We start from the raw sequence: 27,355 nt of genomic DNA on the forward strand, positions 1-27,355 counted from the left end.
GGCTACGCTAGGCACGAAAAGAGCCAGCAATTTCACTTCTGAGTGAAATTATAAGTGATGGTTAGGCCATTTTTAAATTAATTAATTAATTAATTTAGGAAATGTTTTCAACGAAGAACACTTTTTTAAAATGTATTTTATTATTATTTTTTTGGCTGTGTTGCATCTTTGTTGCTGTGCACAGGCTTCCTCTAGTTGCGGCTAGCGGGGCCTACTCTTTGTCGTGGTGTGTGGGCTTCTCATTGTGGTGGCTTCTCTTGTTGTACAGCACAACAGGCTCTAGGAGCGCAGGCTTCAGTAGCTGTGGCACACGGGCTCAGTAGTCATGGCTCGTGGGCTCTAGAGCGCAGGCTCAGTAGTTGTGGCGCACAGGCTTAGTTGCTCTGTGGCATGTGGGATCTTCCCAGACCAGGGCTCGAACCTGTGTCCCCTGCATTGGCAGGCGGGTTCTTAACCACTGCACCACCAGGGTAGCCCAGGTCATTTATATTTAATGTAACTAATTACATGTTAGGATTTAAAGTCTGACATTTTATCATGTTTTCTGTTTGTACCCTTTTTTTTGGTGCCTCGGTTTCCCTGTGTTGTTTGCCTATGGATTACTTAAACATTTTCTTTAGACTTGTATCTTTTGAGTATATCCCTTCATGTGATTTCTAATTTTATATATATATAGGATATTATATTATTAGTAATATTGTACTACTAATATCAACTTTTACCAGTTCAAGTGGACTGTAGAAACATTACTGTTAGGTTACTTTATACTCTCCCCTTTATAATACAGTTGTCTTAAAAATCATCTTTACATATTTCAAGAACCATATGAGACAATATATTCAGAAAAACATGATTTAAAAATGTTAAAAGAGGATAGTCTATTATGTGTGCACATATATTTACCATTTTCTTGCTCTTTCTTCATTGTTAATGTTCCAAGTTTTGTTATTATTTTCTTTTTGGATAAATAAATTTATTTATGCATTTTTTAGAGCAGATCTCCTGGTGATATAGTCTGATTTTCCTTCATCTGAGTATGTCAGATATTTTACTTTCCTTCCTGAAGGATATTTTTACTGGTTGTAGAATATTGGGTTGAAATTTCCTTTCTTTTATCATTTTTCTTTTAGATCAAAAAATATGGGCTACTTCCCTGGCCTTCATGATTTCTGATGAAAACGCACTGGCATTTGAATGATTGTTGTTCTACAGCAATGGTTCTCAACTGAGAACAGTTTCGCACCCAAGGGAATATTTGGCAATGCCTGGAGACATTTTGGGCTGTCACAACTAAGAGTTGCTACTGGTTTCAAGTGGATGGAGGCTAGGGATGTTGCAAAATAGCCTACAATAATAATATTGTAGCCCCCCACAATAATAATTATTTGACAGAGTTGAGTAACCTTGTTATATAGGTTTCATTTCTCTCTGGGTGCTTTCAAGAATTTTTTTTTTGTCTTTAGCTTTCAGAAATTTGAATATGGTGTATCTAGATGTGAATTTCCTTGGATTTAGCCTATATAATATTTACTCATCTTCTTGAATCTGTAGGTTTATGTCTTTTGTCAAATTTGAGAAGTCTTTTTAAAGTATTTTAAATTTATTTATTTTAATTTATTTTTGGCTATGTTGCATCTTTGTTGCTGCACGCGGGCTTTCTCTAGTTGTGGTGAGCAGGGGATACTCTTTGTTGTGGTGCACAGGCTTCTCATTGTGGTGGCTTCTCTTGTTGTGGACCACAGGCTCTAGGTGCATGGGCTTCAGAAGTTGTGGCTCATGGGCTCTAAAGCACAGGCTCAGTAGTTGTGGTGCATGGGCTTAGTTGCTCCGCAGCATGTGGGATCTTCCCAGACCAGGGCTCGAATCGGTGTCCCCTGAATTGGCAGGCAGATTCTTAACCACTGTGCCACCAGGGAAGTCCCAAACTTGAGAAGTTTTTAAACCCTCTTTCTTCAAATATATTTTCAGCTCCACTTTTTCTCCTCTCCTTCTGGGATTCTGATACAAATGTTAGATCTTTCACTGTTGTCCCTAAGGTCTAAGAGCTTCCACTTTTTTTTTTTCAATCTATTTTCTCTCTGTTGTTCAGAATGGATAATTTCTTTTGATGTATCTTCAAGTTAATTGATTACTTTCTTTGTCATCTCCATTCTGCTACTGTGCCCATCCCAGTGATTTAAAAAATTTAGTTATTGTATTTTTCAGTTCTAATATTTATATTTGGTTCTTTCTTGTATCTTTTCTTTCTTTCCTGATATTCCCTCTCAATTTTTCTCTCTCATTTGATTCAAGAGTGTTTTCAAATGCTTGTTGCATTTTTACGACAGCAGCTTTAACTCATGATCAGACAATTACATCTGTTGTTTGTTCCCATTCACATTTAGATTTTTCTGCTTCTCAGTATAAGAAGAATTTTTTTAATTGTTTCCTTGACATTTGAAGTATTAAGTTATGAGACTCTGGTTCCTATTTTTGTGTGTTTGACTTTTTAATTAAAACTGTCAAAATGTTTTCCAAAGTGTTTGTATTGTTTAAATTCCCATTAGCAATGTATGAGATTCAGTTTTTCCTCATCCTTTGCAACATGTGGTATATTCAGCTTTTTAAATGTTAACTATTCTAATAGGTGGCATAATATTTACTTATCTGTTTTAATTTGCATTTCTCTAATGACTAATGAGTTGAGTATCTTTAGATGCATTTATTTGACATCTGTATATGTTCTTTGGTTATATATTTGTTCAAATCTTTTGCTCATTTTTAGATTGGAGTATATATATTATTGGGTTTTGAAAATTCTTTTCATATTAAAATCGTTTATCAAGTATGACTGGAAAATATTTTTCCCAGTTGGTGGCTAATCTTTTCATTTTCTTAACAGTGTCTGTTGAAGAACAGAAATTTTCAATTTTCATGAATTATTATCATATTGTTCTTTAAATTTCAGTATAATGCCCAAGAAATTTTTGCCTAACCCAAAGTTCTATAAGTTTTATGGTTTTAAGTTTTACATTTTATATCTATGATAAATTTTAGTTATGTTTAATATGGTGTGAGGTATAAACCAAAGCTCTTTTTTTGCCTATGCATATTCATTTCTTCTAGCACTATTTGTTGAAAAGACCTTTATCCATTAAGCCACCTTTGCACCTTTGCCACAAATCAGTTGTCCATATACATGTTTGAGTTTATTTCTGAACTCTTTTCTGTTCCATTGACCTATTTGTCTATCTTGATTAAAATAACACACAATCTTGAATTAGTTTAGCTTTATAATAAGTCTCAAAGTCAGGTAGTCCATGTCCTTCAACTTTGTTATTATTTTTCAAAGTTGTTTTGCCTGTTTCATGTCCTTTGCATGTTCACGTGTATTTTAGAATCAGTTTCCACACACACACACAAACACACACAAAGCTAAAAGCTTCCTGATATTCTGGTTGGAATTCCATTTCATCTACAAGTCAATTTGGAAAGAACTGACACCTTAATAGTATGAAGTCTTCCAATTTCTGAACATAGTCTCTCTCTCCCCCCGCTTATTTAGGTCTTCTTTAAGTTCTCTCAGCAGTGTTCTTTAATTTTCATGGTATATACCTTGCACTTTTTCTAGAGTTGTCACTAAGTATCTAAGGCTCTTGAAGGTGTTCTAAGTGCCATTTTAAAAATTCAAGCTTCAGATTGTTCACTGCTAGTACATAGAAAATAATTTATGTATACTAATCCTTATCCTGCAACCTCACTAAACTCACTTATTAGTTCTAGTAGCTTTTTTTGTAGATGCCATCAGATTTTTTTCATATAGACATTCACATGTTAATGTAGTTTTATTTCTTCCCTTTCAATCTGGATACTTCCCCCCTCCCCCTGCACTGGCCAGAGCCTCTAATACAATGCTTAGTATAAGTGTTGAGACCAGACATCTTTCTGTTGTTCCTGGTAGTAGGTCTTTCACCATTAAGTATGATGTTAGCTGTTGGCTTTTCAGATACTCTTTATTGCTCAAGGAAATTCCTTCTTTTCCTCTTAGCTGAGTTCTTCTCATTAATGGATGTTGGATGCCTAATACTTTTTTGCTGGATACCAGACATAAATTTTGCCCTGTTAGGTGCTGCATATTTTTGTATACCTATAAATATTTTTTATCTTTGTTTGAGATGCCATTATTTGGAGAGTTTGATCCTTTTGAGGTACACTTTTAAGCTTTCTCAGGTGGCCTCAGAGTAGGGCTTAGTCTATGGCAAAATTTCCCCACAATTGAAGTAAAATCCTCTGAGTACTCTACTTGATGCTATGTGAAGTCTCAGGTTTTCCACTTTGGCTTTTGAGAGCAGGAATTATTCCTACACCTCTATGAGCTCTGTGTAAGTTCCCTCCAATTCTTTCAGGTGGTGATTTTTCCCTGGCTTAAGGTAGTTTTTTCACATAAATGTATTGATGAGTACTTAAGGGAAATTCTCTGCAGATCTCTGGAAATCTTTGTGTAATTCTCACCTTTTTGATGTTCTGCCCTGTAAATTCCGACGACATTGGCTTCATTGGACTCCTCATCCCATTTCAACACTAAGAGATCACTGGGCTCCACCTTGGTTACCCCTCCCAGCTATAAACTGTGCAATCATAGGGGTCATCTCATTTCTTCTCTCAGGGATCATCATCCTTCATTGGAATTGAATATTTAAAAATGTTCAATGTCTTGAAAACCATTGTTTCACCTATCTTGTTCACCCTTTTAGTTATTTCAGCTGTTCAAGTAAATCTGGCCAATTTTTCCATCTTGGTCAGAAGCAGTCAACTGTTCAGTCTTCTAATGGTGACTGTTGATTAACAGGATTAATAAAATTAATGTGAACACATCAGACTTTTCCTTTCTGGTTAAATTTAAAATGTTTTGTTTAGGAAATATACTGTACTCTGTTGTTATGAAACATTCTCAGATGTTGTGTTCTAAAAGCTTTGTCTTTTGCTTTTAAATCATCAGTCCATCTGGAATTCATTTCCATGTATTATTCCATGACTGCTTGATTGCATTCTTATATGGATACTCAATTGTTCTAGAACAAGTTATTGAAGAGGTGTTCATTCCCCAGAGCTCTGTATTGCCACCTTTATAACTAATTAAGTGGTCCTATAAGAATGGATCTATTTCTGACACCCTTGTTTGGTTCCATTGGTCTATTTATCCATATGCATGATACCATACTGTATTACTATCTATACATTTATTTCTTAATATATGATAGAATGTCCTTCCCTGTTGTTCTTATTCTTTAATAGTGTCTTTCTTATTCATGACCCTTTGCATTCCCATATACATTTTAAAATCAGCTGGTTAAGTTTTGAAAAATTCCTGTTGTCATTTTTTAAATTGGATTTGCTTAAATCTCTAGGTCAATTTTGAGAACAAGCAACTTTACAACATTGATTCTTTAACATATTACTGGGGTAAAGAGCTCATTTTATCCAAGTCTTTGAAATGTTCTCTTAATATGTTTTCATTGTTTTCTGTAGAGGTCTTTTGTTATACTTATTCCTATCAGTTATGTTTTGTTTGTTTGTTTGTTTTGCGGTACGCAGGCCTCTCACTGTTGTGGCCTCTCCTGTTGCGGAGCACCTCCGGATGCGCAGGCTCAGCGGCCATGGCTCACGGGCCCAGCTGTTCTGCGGCATGTGGGATCTTCCCAGACCGGAGCACGAACCCGTGTCCCCTGCATCGGCAGGCGGACTCTCAACCACTGCGCCACCAGGGAAGCCCCAATTATTTTTAATGCTATTGTAAATGTGTACTTTAAAATTTTAATTTTCTTTCTTTCCTTAATAGGAGAACCAAGAAAAGAACCCTAGAATTTTGAAGCAAACACAAGACCTCTTCCAGATGCCTAATTTTACCCTAAGAGATACTGCCTGGCTAACCAGAGGACAATACATGACCATACGTGTCAAATTTTTCACCATGAAGTTGGTATTATTTGTTCTTTCAAGACATCTGGGATGCGTGCAGAGGTCCATCATTAAATTTTGAAGATACAGTTTCACAAGTAATTGGCTCAGACTCCCATGTGGCATCTATTCTCATTGCTAATTCTCCCACAGATAACATCTATAGCCCCATGGGCAACATGATCAGTTGACTAAGGAAGAAAACTTAAGCATGTTACGTTGGCCGAGACATAGACTTCTGCAGCTTTATATTTCTTCATGAGCAGAGTAAGAAGATATCTGTGTGCTATGTGAATGCTCACCAAAGTGCACCCACTTTAGAGAAGACTCCAGAGAAGTAGACAGAATGTCAGTCAACCTCTTTACCCAGCTCCACTACCATTCTCTCAGTTGTAATGAATGGCAGGGATGGAGGTTATACATAGGAACATTGACTTCCTTTCAACAAGACTAATCTGGATATTGCCACTGCTGAGTGCCCAACCTACAAAAGTTTAAACAGAAGCCTGATGTCACTTTTCTCTAGAAAAGGGCAGTCACCCTTTTGGTGATATACTGACTACACTGGAACACTTTCATAATGGAGCGGGACATGATAGCCATATGGGATGGGGGAGAAACAGGTGATTAATTAAGGATTTTCTATTACTATCCACCATTGAGGGACTTACTGAATGTATTATTCACCATCATAATCCCATGTAACAGTGGTTCTAAATGAATACATAATTTTAAAGCAAAATAAATAAGGTAGTGGTGACATAACAATGAGATTTACCTGTCTTACCATGGATCCCATCAACCCAAAGTAGTCTGTCGTAATAGAATGGCAGAATAATTGTAAACGTAATTATTGTGCCATCTGGCAGGAAAAAACCCTTGTTTACATTGGAGTACTGTTCAGGATGTTGCTGTTTCTCAAAAAACCAGAATAGATAGGTCTAGGAAACAAAGAATGGAGCAGGTCCTTTCATTATTACATCTCAGCAGGCCCAGTAACTAGTATTCATACCCAACCACTAATATTTTTGCTTTCCATTCCTATTTTGGGCTTTGCTATTTCTGAATTCTTAGTTCCAAAGGAACCTTCTGCTAGGGGGCAGAATGACTCCAATGACCTTATAACTGAATCTGCCATTTTGCCATTTGAGGCTCTTATAACAGTGACAAAAAGGCAAGGGAAAGATGTCGAAGAATGACATCCACAGAAAATCATCCTGATTATCAAAAAGGAGGCAGGAAAAAGTATGTTTGGAACCCAGAGAAAAACTCTGTGGTGTTTCTAGTACTTCCATGTTCACTGGTAAAAATTAATGGATTACAATAGCAACTCCAAAGAGAGAGGATGAATAGCTCAGACCCTTCAGGAACAAAGGTGTCAACCCAACAATAACTCCCAGCTGAAAGTACAATAAAATGTTAATGGTAGAGTCCAGGCAGTGGGCATATGTGGTCTACTGTAATATTCTTTCAGCTTTTCTGTATGTTTGAAAATTTTATAATAAATCAGGGACAAAAAAAGGGATGGAGGGAACATAATCTGCGATGCTGTTAGCAAAGGGAACATGAAATAAGTATCTGAAGGAAATATTAAATATTGATTATAGTCTCAAGACTTGAAAAAGGAGAACTATAGTAGCTCTATATTCTTTCTTCACTGATTTGTAGTGTGTACGTGTGCGTGTGTAAAAATGATAAATGCTTACTTTTATTCCTTTACTTATCAAATTTTAAGAATAAGCTGGTACTCTGGCAAGCTCCATAAAAGGTTCTATCAAAAATTTTTTCATTTTGAATTTGGAAGCTTTACCTACAATCACTGTTTCAGTCCACTGCAATAGCTTTTACGTGTTCAGATTATCCTACCTTTGGTCAGTTTCTTCAGGTTGACATGATTCTACAGTCTTTGACAGCTTTCTTGCTTTTAGGCATAAAAGATATGTCAGAATAATCATATATACATCTCCTACCCTTTCTCCAAGGAGCCCTTGCTTCCTTTTATAGAAAACAGAATTTAGGAACCACAGATTGTATACATGAAAACATGGTGCTCACTGCTTCCATGTCACTAATGTTTTTAGACTCCTTCATTGGAGAGGTAGGAAATGCACACTTCAAATTCACATGAAAGACTACAGGCATTTTACTTCTTTATTTTTTTATTTTGCAAAAATTGAATCCTCATGAAATTAAGTTATGTACTTAATTTTGGACTCACCTACAATAATATCAATATTACCTTTAACAAAAGGCTAGTAAAGCAAGCACAGATTTCATTGTATTTCTTTGTCCTTGAGATATAGCTCTCCTACTACTATGTCAAAATATTTTAACATCATTTGAAATTATTCTTCTTTACATTGTTATGTAATAAGCTGATGGTGAATCAAATTCACTGGTTTTGATATTAGGATTGCTATTTCCCCTTTGCCTTCTTTTTTAAAATAAAAGTCAATACGTAAAGTATCTCCATGGATCCAAAGTAAAAATATAAAACAAGGTTCAACCAAAGATAACTACCTTCCATCCTTGCTCTCTCCCAACTGTTGTTTCACTTTATTTCTTTTTGAAAGTATAGGTATATACAGTATTCCTCTATTCCTTTCACAAACGTGAGCATAATATACATATTATTTTCCACTTACCTATTTTTTCATTTAACCTATCATGAAGATCACTCTATAGAAGTGTACAGCTGCACGATATTCCACTGTTACATAAATACGCTAATTAAACCAGTTTATGCTGGGCATCTGGATTGTTTCCAGGCTGCTGCACTTATATATAGTATTTTTAAAATTTTTGTGCATACCACACTTTATAATTTTACCAATGTATCTTTAGGATAGAAGCAAGGGTCTGGGTCTTATGGGATATGCAGAGATTACACATGGGCAATGCTCAATTCCCTCATATAAGAGTTGTACTGTTTTACATTTTCAGCAGCAATGTGAGAGTCCTTGTTTTTCCAGTCTTGCCAATAGAATATTTTAATACCTTGTTGGATTTCTGTCCATCTGATTGGTATGAAGTGGTATCTCAATGTAGTGTTACTTATATTCTCATCTCAACTTTTAGGCTCTTTATGGTTATTAGTTTGTGATATAGTTGCAAATATCTCCAGTTTGTAATTTTCCTGTATCTTTGTGAATACTGCTTTAGTCCTACAGAAAACTGACTTCTTCCTCCTTATTTCTACTGGATTTTTGATTCATAGTTATTGATATCTCAATTCCAAGGTTATAAAGGAATCCACTCATGTTTTCTCATAGTACTTGTAAGTTTCTCTTTTCTCCCCCCTTTTTGATATTTAGATCTCTTGATTTGCTGGGAATTTACCCTGCTTTATACTGCCAGGAATTAATCTACTTCTATCCCCTACATTTTATCCAGATGCACTAAGACTAATTATAACAAGTTCTTTTCCAACATGGTTGTAGTAAAATGGCTCCTGAGAAGAAAGGTGGTTAGAGAAAAACTAAGGGCTTTCTTTCATCTATAAGATAGGCTAGAGAAGACATTATCAATATTCACAAACATATCAGTGGAGTGGAGCTCAAGAAGCATGTACCTCAGGCATTCAAGGAGATCCAGAAATTCACCATGAAGGAGACAGGAGCAGTAGATAATACACTCAACAAGGCAGTCCAGGCCAAAGGAAAACAGAATGTCTCATACTTATCTTTATATGGATGTCCAGAAAGTTCTAAATGTTATTTTTCTCAGTGTACTGGTCACCTTAAAAAAAGTTTAGTCAGCATGAACGAAATAGCTTGTTTATTAATAATAAAGTAATATAACAAAAAATTTTCATTTTCCCCATGAGTTGTGAAATTCCATAGAAGACAATAATTCGGATGGAAGTACTGTTCCCTAATACTGTTCCTTTTCTAAAATAAATTTATTTATTTTATTTATTTATTTTTGGCTGTGTTGGGTCTTCGTTGCTGTGCACGGGCTTCCTCTAGTTGCGTCGAGCGGGGGCTGCTCTTCATTCCAGTGTGTGGACTTCTCACTGCGGTGGCTTCTCTTGTTGCAGAGCACGGGCTCGAGGCTTGCAGGCTTCAGTAGTTGTGGCTCGCGGGCTCTAGAGCACAGGCTCAGTAGTTGCAGTGCATGGGCTTAGGTGCTTCGCGGCATGTGGGATCTTCCTGGACCAGGGCTCGAACCTGTGTCCCCTGCATTGGCAGGTGGATTCTTAACCACTGCACCACCAGGGAAGCCCCCCTAATACTGTTTAACTACTGTTAAATAACTGAATTATAAACACGCTAAATATATGTACATATATTCACTATTCCTTAATTCATGTAATACTAAAAGATATGAAGAAAATGCACACAGAATAAACTTATTAAGTACTAAACTGAGAAGATTACATTTTCATCATATTTTGCTGTTGTTTAAACTGTAGAATTACCCCCCATCCAGATCAGAGGTTAAACATTCTGAGTAAATATCGTTTGACTCTCATATTTTTTTTTCACGTATGTTCATGAATGAAATTATTCTGGAATATGTTGTTCAAGGGCTACATTTAATTTTATTATCAGAATTATGTTATTTAGTCTTTTAGCATGAGTGAACAATTTTTCCATAGGATTTTCTGTTCCTTCAGGGGGTACCCTATACAATTATCTGATCCTTTGTTTTTTTTTTTTAAAAAGTTTTCTTCCAATTAGCTCTTTTTATTTACTCTCAAATTTTAATCATTTAAGATAATGTTTTCCTAGAAAATAAACTTTACTTTCTATATTTAAAAATTTGTGTCTAATAGTTTATATATATTTACATGACCTTTAAAAATTCATCTAAACATATGGTTGTATCACATTTCTCCTTTCTTATAATGTGGAGGCATTGTCAAAGTCTAGTAAATAATAGTTTTCTTCAAAGAAACATTTTGATTTAAAATAAAAATCCTTCAGTATTGTTCTTTATTCCATGATTTTTGCATTATTTTCATTAAACCTTTCCATCAGTTCACTTGGAGGCATTTGTTCTTATTCTAGCTTGTTTGAGTAATCATTATTTAACTTGATAAATATTTGGACGCCGTAATATGACAGGCACTGTTCTAAAAGCTGGAGATACAGTGGTGACAAGAAATAAACTGCCTTCAATCTTCTTGGTTTTATACACAGAGCAATTTCCATTGAGAAGTGCTATGGCCACATTCATAGGATCTGATTTATAGGAGTCTCATTATCATTCACATCCAAATTGCCTGTAATTTCACTTTTGATTTACTCATTAATCTGATAATTGTTTATATATGTAGCACTAAACTTCCAAGAGGTCAGAATTCATTTGGCTATTTTCTAATTTCCAAAATTTAATTGTGGTGATAAAATGGATTATGCCATTTGGCTTTAGAAATTTGTTAGAAACAAATCTCTGCCAAATGCCTTAAAAAATGCTGAGCACTCAACAACCCCACTTTCATGAAAACCATAAGGCTTTCTTTATAGTATGAGTTTTTTATGTAACAAATGAAATTAATACTGAATCAAAGCTTTCTTTGCTTCATTCGATTTTACCAGTTTTCCTTCAGAATTAACATTCTGCTGTTCAGTAAGACATACATACAGATGGCATATTTGTCTATAATCTCTTAAGGTCTTCCTCTCATAGAAATGGTCTAATACTATTATTAATGATGGTCATTAAATCATTTAAATCCTCAAACTAATGTAACCCTTACAATCTGATAAGTAAGCAAACACAGAATTGTTACTTTCCAAAAAATTAGGAGGTAAGAGGTACTGAAACTAAGACATACCAAATAAATTGTATGACACAGCTTAAGGCTTTTCCAGATTAATTACAAAACACAAATTCACCTTTGGTGTGATTTTGTAGAAGTGCAACAAGATTTAAGTAATGATGGAAAGTTTCCCTAGATGAGTTAGACTTCAGTTCTATGCAGCACAATATCAATGATGTGGAGAATCTTTTCAGAATGATTCAGAAGGGATTCACACTATCATCTTACTTGTAGGACTTTACCCGATATTCTATAATTGATAACCAATCAGTAAAGCTTTCGTCCATTAATATAGATTGCATTAGGAATTCTTTGCTGTTGAGTGTGTTTCATGCTCTGTCGAAAGGTCTTCCAATATTATTTACACTATGGGCTTTCTCAAAAGAAGGAATTAACTGAGATCAATTAACAAGTCATGAATAAAGACTTTTCCTACATTTTTATATCACAAGATTTCACAAGAGTGAAATAAAGTGAGAGCCTGGAGAAAATGCCCTCTCAAAATCTTTACGTTCATAGGATTTCTCAAAAGTGTAAATACTCTGGTGTTGAGCAAAGTATGAGTCATGACTAATGGTGTTCCCATAATATTTCCATTGATAAAGGTTCTCACCACTGTGAATTTTCTGTTCAGCAAAATAAGAATGGTGACTAAAGATCTGGCCACTTTCCTTACATTTATAGGGTTCTGCATCAGTATGAATTTTCCTATGTCGTGTTAGTTGTGAACCCCAGATAAAAGATTTCCCACATTCTTTACATACATAAGGTTCCTCACCAGTATGTATTCTCTGATGTCGTGTAAGTTGTGAACCCCAGAGAAAGGCTTTTCCACACTCTTCACATTCATATGATCTCTTTCCAGTATGGATTTTCTGATGTCGATTAAGTTCTGAACCACGAAAAAAGGTCTTTCCACATTCCTTACATTCATAGTTTCTCTCACCAGTATGAATTTTCTGATGTCGATTAAACTCTGAACCATGAATAAAGGTCTTTCCACATTCCTTACATTCATACGGTTTTCTCTCATTATGAATTTTCTCATGTTGAGCAAGGTATGAGGCCCATATAAAAGTCTTCCCACATTGCTTACATTCAAAAGGTTTCTTACCAGTATGAATTCGCTGATGTCGAGCAAGGTGTGAACTCCAGACATAGGCTTTCCCACATTTCTCACATTCATAGGGTTTCTTACCAACATGAACGTTCTGATGTCGAGCAAGATTTGAACCACGAATAAAGGCTTTTCCACATTCTTTACATTCATGAGATTTCTCACCAGTATGAATTCTCTGATGCTGAGTTAGGTGTGAGCCACGAGTAAAAGTTTTCCCACACTCCTTACATTCATAAGGTTTTTCACCAGTGTGAATTCTCTGATGTTTAGTAAGATGTGATCGCTGACTAAAGGCCTTCCTACAGTCATTACATTCATAGGGTTTTTCACCAGTATGAATTCTCTGATGTCGAGTAAGGTCTGAGCCACAACTAAAGGCCTTGCCACATTCCTTACATTCGTAAGATTTCTCACCAGTATGAATACGCTTATGGACACTAAGTTGTGAATGAAATCTAAAGGCCTTCCCACATTCCTTACATTTAAAAGGTTTTTCACCAGTATGAATTCTCCTATGACCAGTAAGACTTGAACGCAAACTAAAAGCCTTCCCACATTCTTTACATTCATATGTTTTCTTAGCAGTGTAAACTGTCTGATATTGAGTAAGTTCTGAATCAGGAAAAAAGGTCTTCTCACATTCCTTATTGTCACAAAATTTTCCACCAGTGTGAATTAACTGATGTTGAATACAGTCTGCGTCAGAACAAAATGCTTTCCTACACCCTTTAAATTCATTCAGTTTCTTTACTGTATTAAGTCTCTGAAGTAGATTAAAAGTTGTGTGCTGGTTAAATGTGGGCATTTTTTCACAGGTGAGTATAATCTGCTTAAAACATTCTTCCTGGTTTTCCTGTTGTGTATCAAACTGACCTTTGCTTTCCCAATCACCTTTAAAACATAAACATTCAAGGCTATGTTTTTTACCAATTTCCATTATTTCCCACTGAGGCAATCCTCTGTCAAAAATGCCATTTTTTGGTGATGTCTTGGTCTTACACCTGGATTGCATGTCTGAAAAATAAGAAAACAAATTCATACTGTTTTACTGTTCAAAAAGAACTAAAATTTCCAAGGTAGATATAAGAAATAAATCCTAAAATAAATAGAGCAGAGACTTCCCTGGTGGCACAGTGGTTAAGAATCCACCTGCCAATGCAGGGGACATGGGTTTGATCCCTGGTTGGGGAAGATCCCACATGCCGAGGAGCAACTAAGCCCATGCACCACAACTACTCAGCCTGTGCTCTAGAGCCCACAAGCCAAAACTACTGAGCCCACGCGCCATAACTACTGAAGCCCATGCGCTCTAGGGCCCGCATGCTGCAACTACTGAGCCCAAGTGCTGCAACTACTGAAGCCCATGAGCCTAAAGCCCATGCTCTGCAACAAGAGAAGCCACCACAATAAGAAGTCGTGCACCACAACAAAGAGCAGCCCCCGCTCGCCACAACTACAGAAAGCCCATGCGCAGCAACAAAGCCGCAACGCAGCCACAAAACATAAATAAGATAAAATAAAATAAAATAAAATAAATAGAGCATATGAAATGTGAATGGCTTAACAAATTCTGGGCAATATAAAAAAAGGACAAGAAATAAACAGAAATTTTAACGAACTAAAAAGGCTGAGGCAGGTGATTAAATATATAAAGTTTTGCTCAGGGACTTCCCTGGTGGTGCAGTGGTTAAGAATCCACCTGCCAATGCAGGGGACATGGATTTGAGCCCTGTTCCGGGAAGATCCCACATGCTGTGGTGCAATTAAGCCCATGTGCCACAACTACTAAGCCCACATGCCACAACTACTGAAGCTCATGAGACTAGAGCCCGTGCTCCACAACAAGAGAAACCACTGCAATGAGAAGCCCACGCACCGCAACAAAGGGTAGCCCCTGCTCGCCACAACTAGAGAAAGCCCATGTGCAGCAACGAAGACCCAACACAGCCAAAAATAAATAATAAATTAAAAAATATATATATATATATAAAGTTTTGTTCAGGTCAATTTCATCTGAGGAGTTCAACAACAACAAAAAAATAAGTGCAGGTACTACCCCAATCATGGGATATCAATTTAAAGACTTAAGATTGTTTTACCCAGTATGGTAAATCAACACTTAGCACATGTTAGGTATTAAAAAAAATTCTGTAAAAAAAACAATACACTACATGTCAAAAAAAAAAAAAGCAAAGGGGGGCAGTTATAGGAGGGAGTAAAGGATAATATTAAAAAAATCAGGGATCAGGAAGCACAATTGGCATCATGTGATAGCAATGTAATACACCTCATTGTCTAATCCCTTCCATCTCCACTGAAATGAGTACACATAATTCTACATTACTTTCTGTACAGATAAGAGGAAACAAAAGCATATCCATGCTAGCTCAGAGAAATGGAATCATACGTACTTACTCATTCTTCCATTTGCCTATGCACATTTAAATACTTTGCTCTGCTCATTTTCTCCACTGTGCCTATTAGTCAAGTCATATTTTGTCAGATGATCCCAACCAAGGTGTTTTTGTTTTATTTCTTGAGTTTATAGTATTGCTCATCCATTCAATTTTATGCTTTCAAGCCGTTTCTCAAGTGACCTTTACCAAATCTCCATGGGATATCACATTTATTGGTAAAATATTTTAGAAGAACAAAGCAAGAAAATACTACAACTGCTACTATTTGAATATGCTGAAGGGCTTATCCAATTTCTACTATTGAAATTGTACTGGGGGGGTTGGGAGGGAGGCTCAAGAGGGAGGGGATATACGTATACACATAGCTGATTCACTTTGTTCTACAGCAGAAACAGAACATTGTAAAGCAATTATACGCCAATAAAAGAAAAAAAGAATTTGTACTGGTATTAGCATTTGACTTAGAGACTGACAGAACATATGACATGTTCTCAAGGCTAAAGTAATGGAGATTGGTATCTAGGGTCTGTCTACAGGGGGTGTCTTAAACATCTCTCATGTTGAGTTATAACTGAAGGACCATAACCTAGGAATGTGGGTAAAACAGAGGTAGACCTACACAGGAACTACAGCTCAGTTTCAATTTATCCCAGTGACCAAGGAGGGCAACGGATTGAGATAACAACAAAAATGCTTCAGAACTTGGTAAAAGCGAACAGAAATTCTCTATAAAGGAAGATATCCTAGTGATTAGTTTCACATTTTGCAAACAGTGTCTGGCACAAAATTAAAGAAATAACCAGACAACATGAATATAGAAACTATAGAAACAATAGATAAGCAGAAATACATCTATAAGGATTCTAGATATTGGAGTTATGAGACAGAGTTTAAAAATAACTATGCTCAAGTAGCTAAAACATAAAATTAATCATTTTATCAGAGAACAAGAAACCAATATAGGTCAAAAGAAAAATTCTATGAGAAAAAGACTGGAAAAGTCATAAGAGAAGCATTATGACATAGAAGATTCAGTTAGGAGATTAAACACAAGTGTAAATGGAAACTTACACAGAGAAGAATGGAAGAAGCAGCAATATTTGAAAAGATAATGGCTGAGAATCTTAAAAACAATGTCCATGAACAGGTGTATGAAGAAATAAATTACAGCATACCCATGAATGGAATACTACAGAGAAATAAAAAATAAACTACTGATAAACACAACAACATAGATGAATCTGAAAATTATGCTAGCAAAAGAAACAAGGCCAAAAAAGTATACACTGTATAAGTCAATTTATATAAAATTCTAGAACATATAAACTAATCTAGAGTTGCAGAGAGCAAGTTAGTGATTTCTTTGGGATGGAGGTGGAAGAAGGGATGGATAACAAAGGGACACAAGGAAATTTGGCAATGACTGAAGTGTTTGTTGTCTTGATTATAGTGATAATTTCATGGATACACACACATGTCAAAACAGATCAAATTATAACTTCAAATATGTGGAGTTTATTATTCTCCAATTATACTTCGATTAAGTTGTAAAATAAAAATTTTAGGACTAAAAGAAAACTAAAATCCTAAAGAAAACAAATATAATTTTAGTCACTCTAACTAGGCACTAGTGTATTAGTGTTTTCTTTATGTTAATGCCCAATCACACTAAAAATTAAAAGTATTAAGCCAACAAGTGATACGGATAAATCAAGCACAGAGCAGAGTTACTGAATAAATATGAGTAGCAAATCGGTAAACAACTCAGGGGAAATATCTGTCCTCACTAGAAATCAATAGCCTTTATCCTATTAAATTATTAGAAGGTTTTAATTAAAAATGACCCATTTTTAGTGAGGCTACACTGAAACTTATTTTGTTCCTGACCTCCATATGAACTAACGCCCTCCAATCCTTAAGAAAACACAAGGATTAATGTCCACAATATACAAAAGCATTCAAGTAGTAGCTACCTCTAGGATGCCCATGTGCTTACCATGAATCAGCTGTTTGCTTCCAAACCTGTTTATACCAACTGTTCCTGACATTTTATTTATATATTTCAAATAACATTATGTAAAGAAATATGAGAGAAAGGTTGTCTGTTTTTATGAAAACTAAGCTGAATGCTCTACAAAAACTCATTCAAGAAGGCTACAAATTTTATGTTAGTAATTTAGAGACTCAATCATAAAGACTGGAAAAAAATAGGAGGGCAGCTCAAAATGAAAACATGGGAAGATCCTGAACTCACCTCCTCCCACAGACACATCAAATCTAGTTAAATACAGATACCCTCTGAAAAAGACCTGACACTTAACTGAAAAGCTCTTGCACAGCAAAAGATCAAAGGGCCACACTGAGACAGGCAGGAGAAGTAGAGAAGTAGTCTTTCCAAAAACCCCACCCCTGGTGTGGCAACTCACTGTTGGGGGGGATCTCACAAATACAGAGTTCCCTAGGAGGAGCAAAGGGTTCAAGCCCCACATTAGACACCCCAAACCTTGGGACCTACGCTAGAGAGATAAGCCTTCAAAATGCTTGGCTTTGAAAACCAATGGGGCTTACGTCCAAGAAAACCAAAGGGTTATAGGAAATGGGGATTCTGCTCTTAAAGGGCTTGTGCACAGATTTACTCACCCCAAGACCCAGGGAAAAAGCAGAAGTTGCAAAGTGCCTAGACCATATATGAAGATCCTTTTGCTAATATTAAAGTATCTGCTGGGACCTGCTGTAACTGTCTCCAGGGATGGAGGTGCTGGCGGGTGCCACTTTACACTCTCCCTCTACTTTGCAAGCACCAGTGGGATGTGCTCCCCACAGTCCCACCCAAGCTGGTGACTGGGATTGCCCCAGCCTTGTGTGTCCGCACAGCCATACCCAACCCATTGGGCAGTCTTGCCCCAGCCTGGTGCTCTCTGCAGCCCCACCCAACACAAGTCGAGTCAACATGGGGGACGTCCACATACCCAAGCCCGCATCCAAGGGGACATCACTTGAATACCTGGCTCTGAGGGCCGGGGGGGGTTGTGTTTCTGGGTTCCATGGGACTGAAAAAATCAGAGTTCTTGGCAGGCTATTACCCCCAGGGTACTGCAAAGACAGCAGACTGAAACACAGTCCCAGTCTTCCTATAACCACTCTTCAAGACTGGGAGAGGTAGCTGTTTCACCTAATACATAGAAGCAGAAATAAAGAGTCAAGCAAAATGAGGGAAAACGAAATATGTTCCAAATGAAGAAGCAAAATAAAATCCCAGGAAAAATATCTTAATGAAATGAAGATAAGTAATTTATCTGATAAAGAGTTCAAAGTAATGGTCATAAAAATGCTGAGGAGCATCTGACCTTGGGAGAAGAATGAACACTGAGAGAACTTCAACAAAGATGGAAATATAAAAAAGTATCAAACAGAAGTAACGGAGTTGAAGAATACTGAACTGAAAAATACACTAGAGGTGTTCAACAGCAGACTAGATAAAACAGAAGAAAGGACTGGTGATTAGAAGACAGGGTAGTGAAACTCATCCAAACAGAGAGCAAAAAAAAAAAAAGTTTTTAAAACTGAAGATAGCTTGACAGACCTATGGGACAACATCAAGCAGAACAACATTCACATTATAGGAGTCCCAGGAGAAGAGAGAGAGAAAGAAAACTTATTTTGAAAAATAAGGTTGAAAATTTCCATAACCTGGGGAAGGAAACAGACATCTAGATCCAGGAACCCCAGAGAGTTCCAAACAAGATAAACCAAAAGACATCCACACCAAGACGCAATATAATTGAAATGTCAAAAATTAAAGATAACGAGAGAACTTTAAAAGCAGCAAGAGAAAACAACTTGTTACACACGAGGGAACCCCATAAGACAATGAGCAGATTTTTCAGCAGAAACTCTGCAGGCCAGAAGGGAGTGGCATGAGATATTCAAAGTGCTAAAAGCAAAAAACTTACAGTCAAGAATACTCTACCTGGCAATGTTATTATTCAGAATTGAAGGAGAGATAAAGAGTTTACCAGACAAGCAAAGGCTAAAGGAGATCACTACAACTACACCAGCCTTACGAGAAATAGTAAAAGGACTTTTTTAACCTGGGAAAAGGGCATTAGTTAGGACAGTATAACATATGAAAAAAAACCTCAGTGGTGAAGGTAATATCTAGTAAAGATAGTGGACTAATCACTTATAAAGCTAACATAAAAGTTAAAAGACAAAAGTAATAAAAATAACTATAACTACAATAATTAGTAAAGGGATACACAAAATGAAAAGATGTAAAATATGAAATCAGAAACAAAATGTGGGAGGACAGGAGTAAAAATGTAGAGTCTTAGAATGCATTCAAGTTAACTTGCTATCAACTTAAAGTAGAGTGTACATATACATACACACACACACACACACATATATGCTGATATTTGTGAGCCTCATGACAACTACAAAGCAAAATTCTATAATACAGAAAAGATGAGAATGGAATCTGGAAAAAAAAAACACTAAAGAAATTCATCAAATCACAAGGGAAGAGAGCAAGAGAAGAGGAACCACAAAACAGCCAGAAAATAATTAACAAAATGGCAGTAAGTATATCCTATCTATAATTATTTTAAATGTAAATGAATTAAATTCATCATTCAAAAGACATATAGTGGCTGAATGGATAAAAAAGAAGACCCATCTATCTGCTGCCTACGAGACTCACTTCAGGTGTAAGAATACACACACACTAAAAGTGAGGGGATGGAAAGAGTGTTCATGCAAAAAGAAACAACAACAACAAAAAAGCTGGGGGAGCTATACTTATTTCAGGCATAAAAGATTTTAAAACAAAGACTATAATATAACACAAACATGGGCATTGCATAATGATAAAGAGGTCAATACAACAAGAAGATATAACACTTGTAGATATCTATGCAACCAACACTGGAGCACCAAAATATATAAATCAAATATTATCAGACCTAAAGGGAGAAATTGACAGCAATACAATAATAGTAGGGGACTGTAATATCCCACTTACATCAATGGATAAATCATCCAGACAGAAAATCAATATGGAAACATGCACCTTAAATGACACATTAGACCATATTAACTTAATAGATATATATATAGAACATTCCTTCCAAAAGCAGCAGAGTATCCATTTTTTTCAAGTGCACATGGAACATTCTCCAGGTTAGATCATATAGTATGCCACAAGTCTCAATAAATTTAAGAAGACTGAAATCGTATCAGCCATCTTTTCTGACCACAACAGTATAAAATGGGAAACAAATCCCAAAAAGAAAACTGGAAAAATCACAAATATTTGGAGATTAAATAACATGCTCCTGAACAACCAATAGGTCAACGAAGAAATCAAAGAAGAAAACAAAAGATACCTTGAGACAAATGAAAACATACCAAAATCGATGTCTTGCAGCAAAAGCAGTTCCAAGAAGGAAGTTCATAGTGATACAGGCCTACCTCAAGAAACAAAAATATCTCAAATGAACGATCTGACCTTACACCTAAAGGAACTAGAAAAAGAAGAACAACAAACTAAGCCCAAAGGTAGTAGAAGGAAGGAAATAAAAGATCACTAAAGAGACTAATAGAGACTAATTATTAATAGAGACTAAGAGACTAATAGTCAGACTAGACTCACTAGTAGAGACTAAAGAGATATTAGAGGGAGTTCCTTGGTGGCCTAGTGGTTAGGATTCTGGGCTTTCACTGCTGTGGTCCAGGTTCAAATCCTGGTTGGAGAACTGAGATCCTGCAAGCCATGTAGTGCAGCCAAAAAAAAAAAAAGATACTAGAAAAGATCAATGAAACTGAGAGTTGGTTCTTTAAAAAAATAAAATTGACAAACCTTTAGCTAGATTCACTAAGAAAAAAGGAGATAGGGCTCAAATAAATCAAATGAAAGAGAAGTTAAAACTGATGACAAAGAAATACAGATGACCATAAGGGACTATTATGAACAATTATTCACCAACAAATTGGACAACCTAGAAGAAATGGATAAATTCTTAGAAACATACAATCTTCCAAGACTGAACCATGAAGAAATACAAATCAGAATAGACTGATTACTAGTAGTAAGGAAATTGAATCAGTAATCAAAAACCTACCAGCAAAATAAATCTCATAGACACAGAGAACAGAATGGTGGTTGCCAAAGGGGTGGGGGGTCGGGCGAAATGGGTGAAGAGGGTCAAGAAGTACAAACCAGCAGTCATAACATAAAGTAGTCATGAGGATATAATGCAAAGCATGGTGGTTATAGTCAATAATATTATATGGCATATTTTGTAACTTTGTATGGGGATAGAGGATCTCTAGACTTATTGTAGTGGTCATTTCACAGCGTATACAAATATCAAATCATTATGTTGTATACCTGAAACCAATATAACGTTGTATGTCAATTACAGCTCAATAAAAAAAAATTTTTAAAGATTGGGAAAAATAAAACATCTACAGTTAAACTGCCTAAATTCCCACTCCCATTTAACAAAACAGAACCAAGAAATAGGAGAATGAATTATTGGAATGGTTGACATAAGAAAGAATAGGCAGAACTGCAATTAGGGAGAACATGTCATGGCCCTCTACTGAAACATGGATGAAATAGTTATGGGTTATAAATAAATAGCACTGGTTATTTACAGTATTCATTTAATTTTGTATGATTTAAAATAACTTTTTTCAATGAAATATCTTAAATTAGTTGGACACATGATTTTCTAACTTTGAATCCTTTGGCTAAGGAATCTCATATCTGAAATATAAGTATCATCTAATGCAGAAAAATCCCAGGAATAACTGACATGTACCAAGAGTGGTAACTTCAGTAACAAGAAATGCAGAACAACCTTAATATATAATAGTATAATCATAATATGTGAAAATAAACCAAAATTAAAAACATACATGGTAGTGTTTAGGGAATAAAAATATAAGAGAAAACTGTAGATACCTTATAGAACAAAGTAAGTTTTAAAAGCATTTATTTTGAAATAATTATAGATTCACAAGAATTTGCAAAGATACTCCAGAGAGTCTTGTGTACCCTCTGCCCAGTTTTGCCCAATGAATACATCTTACATAATTATACTACAATATAAAAATCATGAAATAAACATTGGCACAATATATGTGTACAGTTTTATGTCATTTCATCACATATGTGGATTCCTGTAATCACCACAAGAATCAAGATACAGAAATAGTCCATCACCACAGAGATGTTCTCTCTCATGCTATCTCTTTATAGTCATAACCACCACCACCACTGCTCCCTGCCCATTCCTAACCCCTGGCAACCACTAATACGTTCTCAATCTCTAACTTTGTGATTTCCAGAATTTTGTATAAATGAATTCATATAGTATGTGAATGTTATAGGTCAATTACACTTTTGAGATTGGCATTTTTCATTCAGCATAACATCCTTGAGATTCATTCAAGTTTTTCCATGTATCAATAGCTCGGAAAAAGAACAATTTTAAAACATCAATATAGGTTCTGGAATTTAGAAACATGATTCCAATAAGGAAATAAAATTTATTTTCTTTCCTTGATATTTCCAATAAAAAAGAAGCTCCAAGAGTAAGTTATTTCAACCTGACTCCTGCCTATAACAGAAAATTCATCAATTACCATCTAGTTGCCAAATATACCCCTCGCTTCCTTTTGACAGCCAGGACTTGTCTTTTATGACACTGTACTCTCTCCTCATTGTCTTCCAATAGCCCTAACCTCTCTCCTGCCATTTCCTCTTCACTGTAGCAAGAAACCATAAAAAAGCAGCCTATTAGGCCTTCTCTTAATGTAAAGCCTACTCTGCAGAAATTTATGAAAATGTTCCAGTCATAGGAAAGAATACCAAGTTTCTTAATTGATTACACTCTTTGTTAACCCTTCTTAACCTAAAATGAAATTACAAAATCAATAAATGTTCCTTAAAAGAAAGAGTTAATTAATGAAGAAAATGCAGAAGCAAGGAGAAACTAGGCAAAATAAGAAAAATTCAAGAGATAGCAGGTAAAATGAAAAACAGGGTCAAAAATGTTTTTTTAGAGTGATGAAATTTACAAATATAGAAATGGAAAAAAAGAAATGGGAAGAAACTTAATCCAAACCATAGATAAACTGACCACTGGAGAAAAAGAATGGCATTTACATTTTTGTAACATGAAGGAAAAATGAGAGCACTGAAATGGAGTGGTGTTTGGAGTTGAAGAGAAGGTTCAGTTGGAAATTAATGTTGAAAACGTTACTTTTATTTCTAGGTCTCAGGCCTTTATCCACAGGCTTTTGGCCTCTGAGGAGGAAATTCTAGACCAATATTACAGAGATGTTACTGACTTACTGAACAGCTGGGTGTTATCTGCAATGATGGCCTCCTTGTGCCTGCTCAGCCCTCACTCACCTGGGCAAGGTCCTCCTGTCTCATCCTTCAAAACCATCCAGGGCTCTTTCCCCTTCTCCAGTAAAGAGAACACATCTGGCTGATAAAGGCAAAGTCCTGATCAGAAAATAAGAAATAGGAAATTACCACATGGTAAGGGTTCCGTAAGTCCCTTAGTTATTAGAAAGGGCAAGAAAAATGCATAAAGAATGGGGAAGATGGAGTTTCCCAATGATGATGACTATTGCCAAATTTATAAAACACAAACCATTTTCCCAGAAATAGGTCAGAAATCCCCCTAGACACTTGAAAGGCAATCCAAAAGTTCACAATGTAGGAATCAGGAATTTCTGGGGTCAAATTCTGAATCTTACCCAGTGAGACCATGTTGCTGTAGTTCTCCAACATCACGTCTCTGTACAAAGCTCTCTGTTCCAAGTCCAGGCACTCCCACTCCTCCTGAGAGAAGTCTACAGCTACATCCCTGAACATCATCAACTGCTGAAATGACAAACCCAAACATCAACAGTGAAGTTAAAAGAAATCTTTTAGATGGATGGGGAAAAGATGGAAAAGGGAACTGCAGGAAGAGGTCCATACATTCAGCAAAAAACTGGAGTTGGCTGCCTGTAGTGTGGGGGGAAATGATATGGAATTTAGTGTCCCTGAAGTCAAGTGCCTATATGCTCTTAAAATCTCCTGTTGGGCTTCCCTGGTGGCGCAGTGGTTGAGAGTCCGCCTGCCGATGCAGGGGACACGGGTTCGTGCCCTGGTCCGGGAAGATCCCACATGCTGCGGAGCAGCTGTGCCCGTGAGGCATGGCTGCTGAGCCTGCATGTCCGGAGCCTGTGCTCCGCAACGGGAGAGGCCACAACAGTGAGAGGCCCATGTAACGCAAAAAAAAAAAAAAAAAATCTCCTGTTGCTCAGTCACAACATTGTTATGGCCTTCCTGTAACAAACATCAAGACAACAGGAGGGCAGCCCAGAATAACAGATATCATATGAGTTCTTTCTTGATACCACCAAGAGGCTATAACAGCCTGGAATAATCAACTCCAGATTTACTATGTGAGAATAGTTTTCTTTTTTTCTTTCAGCTTCTTTTACTTGAATTTTCTATTAGTTGAAGTTGAAAGGATTCTTAAGAGATACACTCTCTAACTGAATACCATTTTCTGTGGAGAATGTATAAAATCTCTAGGCTGTCAGCTGATTATCAGCACATGTCTTGTTAATGATATTATTCTCTCATTGATTTCCTGGCCAAATCCCAGATCTCTCTGAACTCAACCTCCTCTTATATTCTCTATCTAAAATCATGACAAAGTGCCACTACTAAAATGAATACCAGCTAACACCAACTCCCATCTTTCTTAATTGAAACACCCCATTATATAGAGTAAATAAAAGCTTTCATGTAGTGGGTCCCTTTTAGTCACACCATTCCACCTTGTTGAGCCACAGTTTTGATTTTTAAAAGTCTCTACTATTTCCTTTAAACAATATCTTTTCCTTCAGTACTCTGTCAAAGTATTAGGTCACAGGAAGTATTGAATGCCATGTTGGAGAGAAGAGGGACATCTAGGGAAAGCACTGGACTGTTTCACAACTATCACTTACCACGTTGAGTAGTGACTCAGGTAAGCACTTTAAGGATAAGGAATAAAAATATTGACATGATGTGATATAAATGGTTACGTTTTTGGAGAGAAGAAATTCCAACTCACATGGGCCATAACTTAAAATTCCAAGAGTCGCTCAGTCTTCTAGATTCCTCTCCCGGTGAAGAAGTCTTGAGAAAGCAGAGCTAGAGGGAAGGAAAAATGAGAGGTCAGGCTTTCCTCAGATCTTTCAAATGGAGTAAGAATACCATTTTATTCCTTGAAGGAAGGTCAGAGGGAATCTGCAGAAATTCTGGCCCTATCCAAAACCCAAGAGACTCAAATACAGCAGGATGAAGTTTCAGTCCAATCAGTAATGCTAAATCATGACACAGATCAGGATATTCGGGATATGAGATAAGGCCATTCTGACTTGCTCTGAATAACCCCTTTAACAATAAGGACCCAAAGTTAGACATCCCCAGGGAAACTCTCCAATCTGGGAGCCCAGTGCATTTGCCCAGGGCTCTCCTGTGTACTTCCCTGTATGACAGTGGCCTTTCATCTATCTCCTCTATGTCCCACAAAGTGTATAATACTTACTGCCTCATTTTTATCTAAAGCACTCATACCACAAAACTAAGGGCAACCATAAACAAAATGAAAAGATAACCTATAGAATGGGAAAAATATTTGCAAACAATGCAACCAAAAAGAGATTAATCCCCAAAATACACGAACAACTCATACAGCTCAATATCAAAAGAACAAACAACCCAATCAAAAAATGGGCAGCAGCTCTAAATAGACACTTCTCCAAAGAAGACATAAGAAACATTCATTCCTATGAGGAGTAGACTACACCCTCAATGAGTGTATGTGAGCAGGAATGCTATGAAAAGGTGATTGATGGTGGAGGTGGTAAAAGGAGGCATAGAGATGTCAGGGAGATTTAAGGTGGCAAAACACATAGGCTGTATTCTTTTATTTTTTAAGCAGCTTTACTGATACATATTTCATATACTCTACAATTAATGCATTTAAAGTGAGCAATTTTTTTTAGCAAATTAACAATGTGCAACCACCACAAGTTAATTTTAGAATATTTTCATCACCTCAAAAAGAAATCCTGTATCCTTTAGCTATTACTCCTTGTCCCCTCAACTCCCTACACTCTCCCTCCACCTCTCTCTCAACCCTAAGTAACCACTAATCTACTTTCTGTCTCTACAGATTTCCTGTTCTGGATTTTCATAGGAATGGAATAATATAGTATGTGAACTTATTGTGACTGGTTGTCAAAACTGTGAAAACATTTAGTATAAAGTTTTCAAGGTTCATCCAAATTGTAGCATGTATCAGTATTTCACTCCTGAAATACTGGCTGAATAATATTCCACTGTATGGACAGACAACATTTTGTTTACCCGTTCATCTGTTAATGGACATTTGGATTGGTTCCACCTTTTGGCTATTATAAACAACGCTGCTATGATTATTTATGTACAAGTGTTTGCTTAATACCTGTTTTGTCATTTTCAGAGTATGAGTTTCACCTTCAGTTGTTAAATTTATTCCTAAACATTTTATTTGTTTTGGTGCTACTGTGAATGGAATTGCTTTCTTAATTTCATTTTTGGATTGTTCACTCCAAGTGTATAATATACAATTGATTTTATTTATTGATCTTGTATCCTGAAACTTTGTTAAACTTATTTATTAGTTCTAACAGTGTTTGAGGGTATGTATTCCTTAGGATTTTCTATATAAAAGAGCATGTTATCTGCAGATAGAGATGGTTTTACTTGTTTTCCAACCCAGATGCTTTTTCTTTTTCTTGTCTAATTGCCCTGGCTAAAACTTCCAGTACAATATTGAATAAAAGTGGCAAAGGCAGACATTCTTGTCTTATTACTGATCTTAGGGGAAAAGCATTCAGACATTCACCATTAACAGTTGTAGGATTTTTACAGATAACCTATATGAGATTGAGGAAATTCCCTTTTATTCCTAGTTTATAGTGTTTTTATAATGAAAGGGTATTGGCTTTTGTCAAATGCTTTTTTGGTGTCTATTAAAATGATCATGTAATTTATGTTTTTTATTC

At 36.2% G+C, this 27,355-nt stretch overlaps 1 protein-coding gene across 3 annotated transcripts in view; it reads right to left on the minus strand.

Annotated features, from left to right (window-relative positions):
• Positions 1-11,490: 11,490 nt before the first annotated feature.
• LOC309836365 (uncharacterized protein) overlaps positions 11,491-27,355 on the minus strand; it is a 48,130-nt gene continuing 32,265 nt past the window's right edge. For 2 of the 3 annotated variants that reach the window (XM_082676339.1, XM_082676338.1), the window contains exons 2-5: positions 25,375-25,454; positions 24,020-24,146; positions 23,667-23,762; positions 11,491-13,838 (exon numbers count right to left, since the gene is read on the minus strand). In XM_082676339.1, the coding sequence (XP_082532465.1) occupies positions 12,160-13,838; positions 23,667-23,762; positions 24,020-24,146; positions 25,375-25,383 (1,911 nt within the window). In that variant the 5' untranslated portion in view covers positions 25,384-25,454 and the 3' untranslated portion in view covers positions 11,491-12,159. The remainder of the gene's footprint in view (positions 13,839-23,666; positions 23,763-24,019; positions 24,147-25,374; positions 25,455-27,355) is intronic. The other variant, XM_082676340.1, reaches the window with a different exon arrangement.

Source organism: Grampus griseus (genome assembly GCF_964374135.1).
Source record: "Grampus griseus genome assembly, chromosome: 19".
Lineage (NCBI taxonomy): Eukaryota > Metazoa > Chordata > Mammalia > Artiodactyla > Delphinidae > Grampus > Grampus griseus.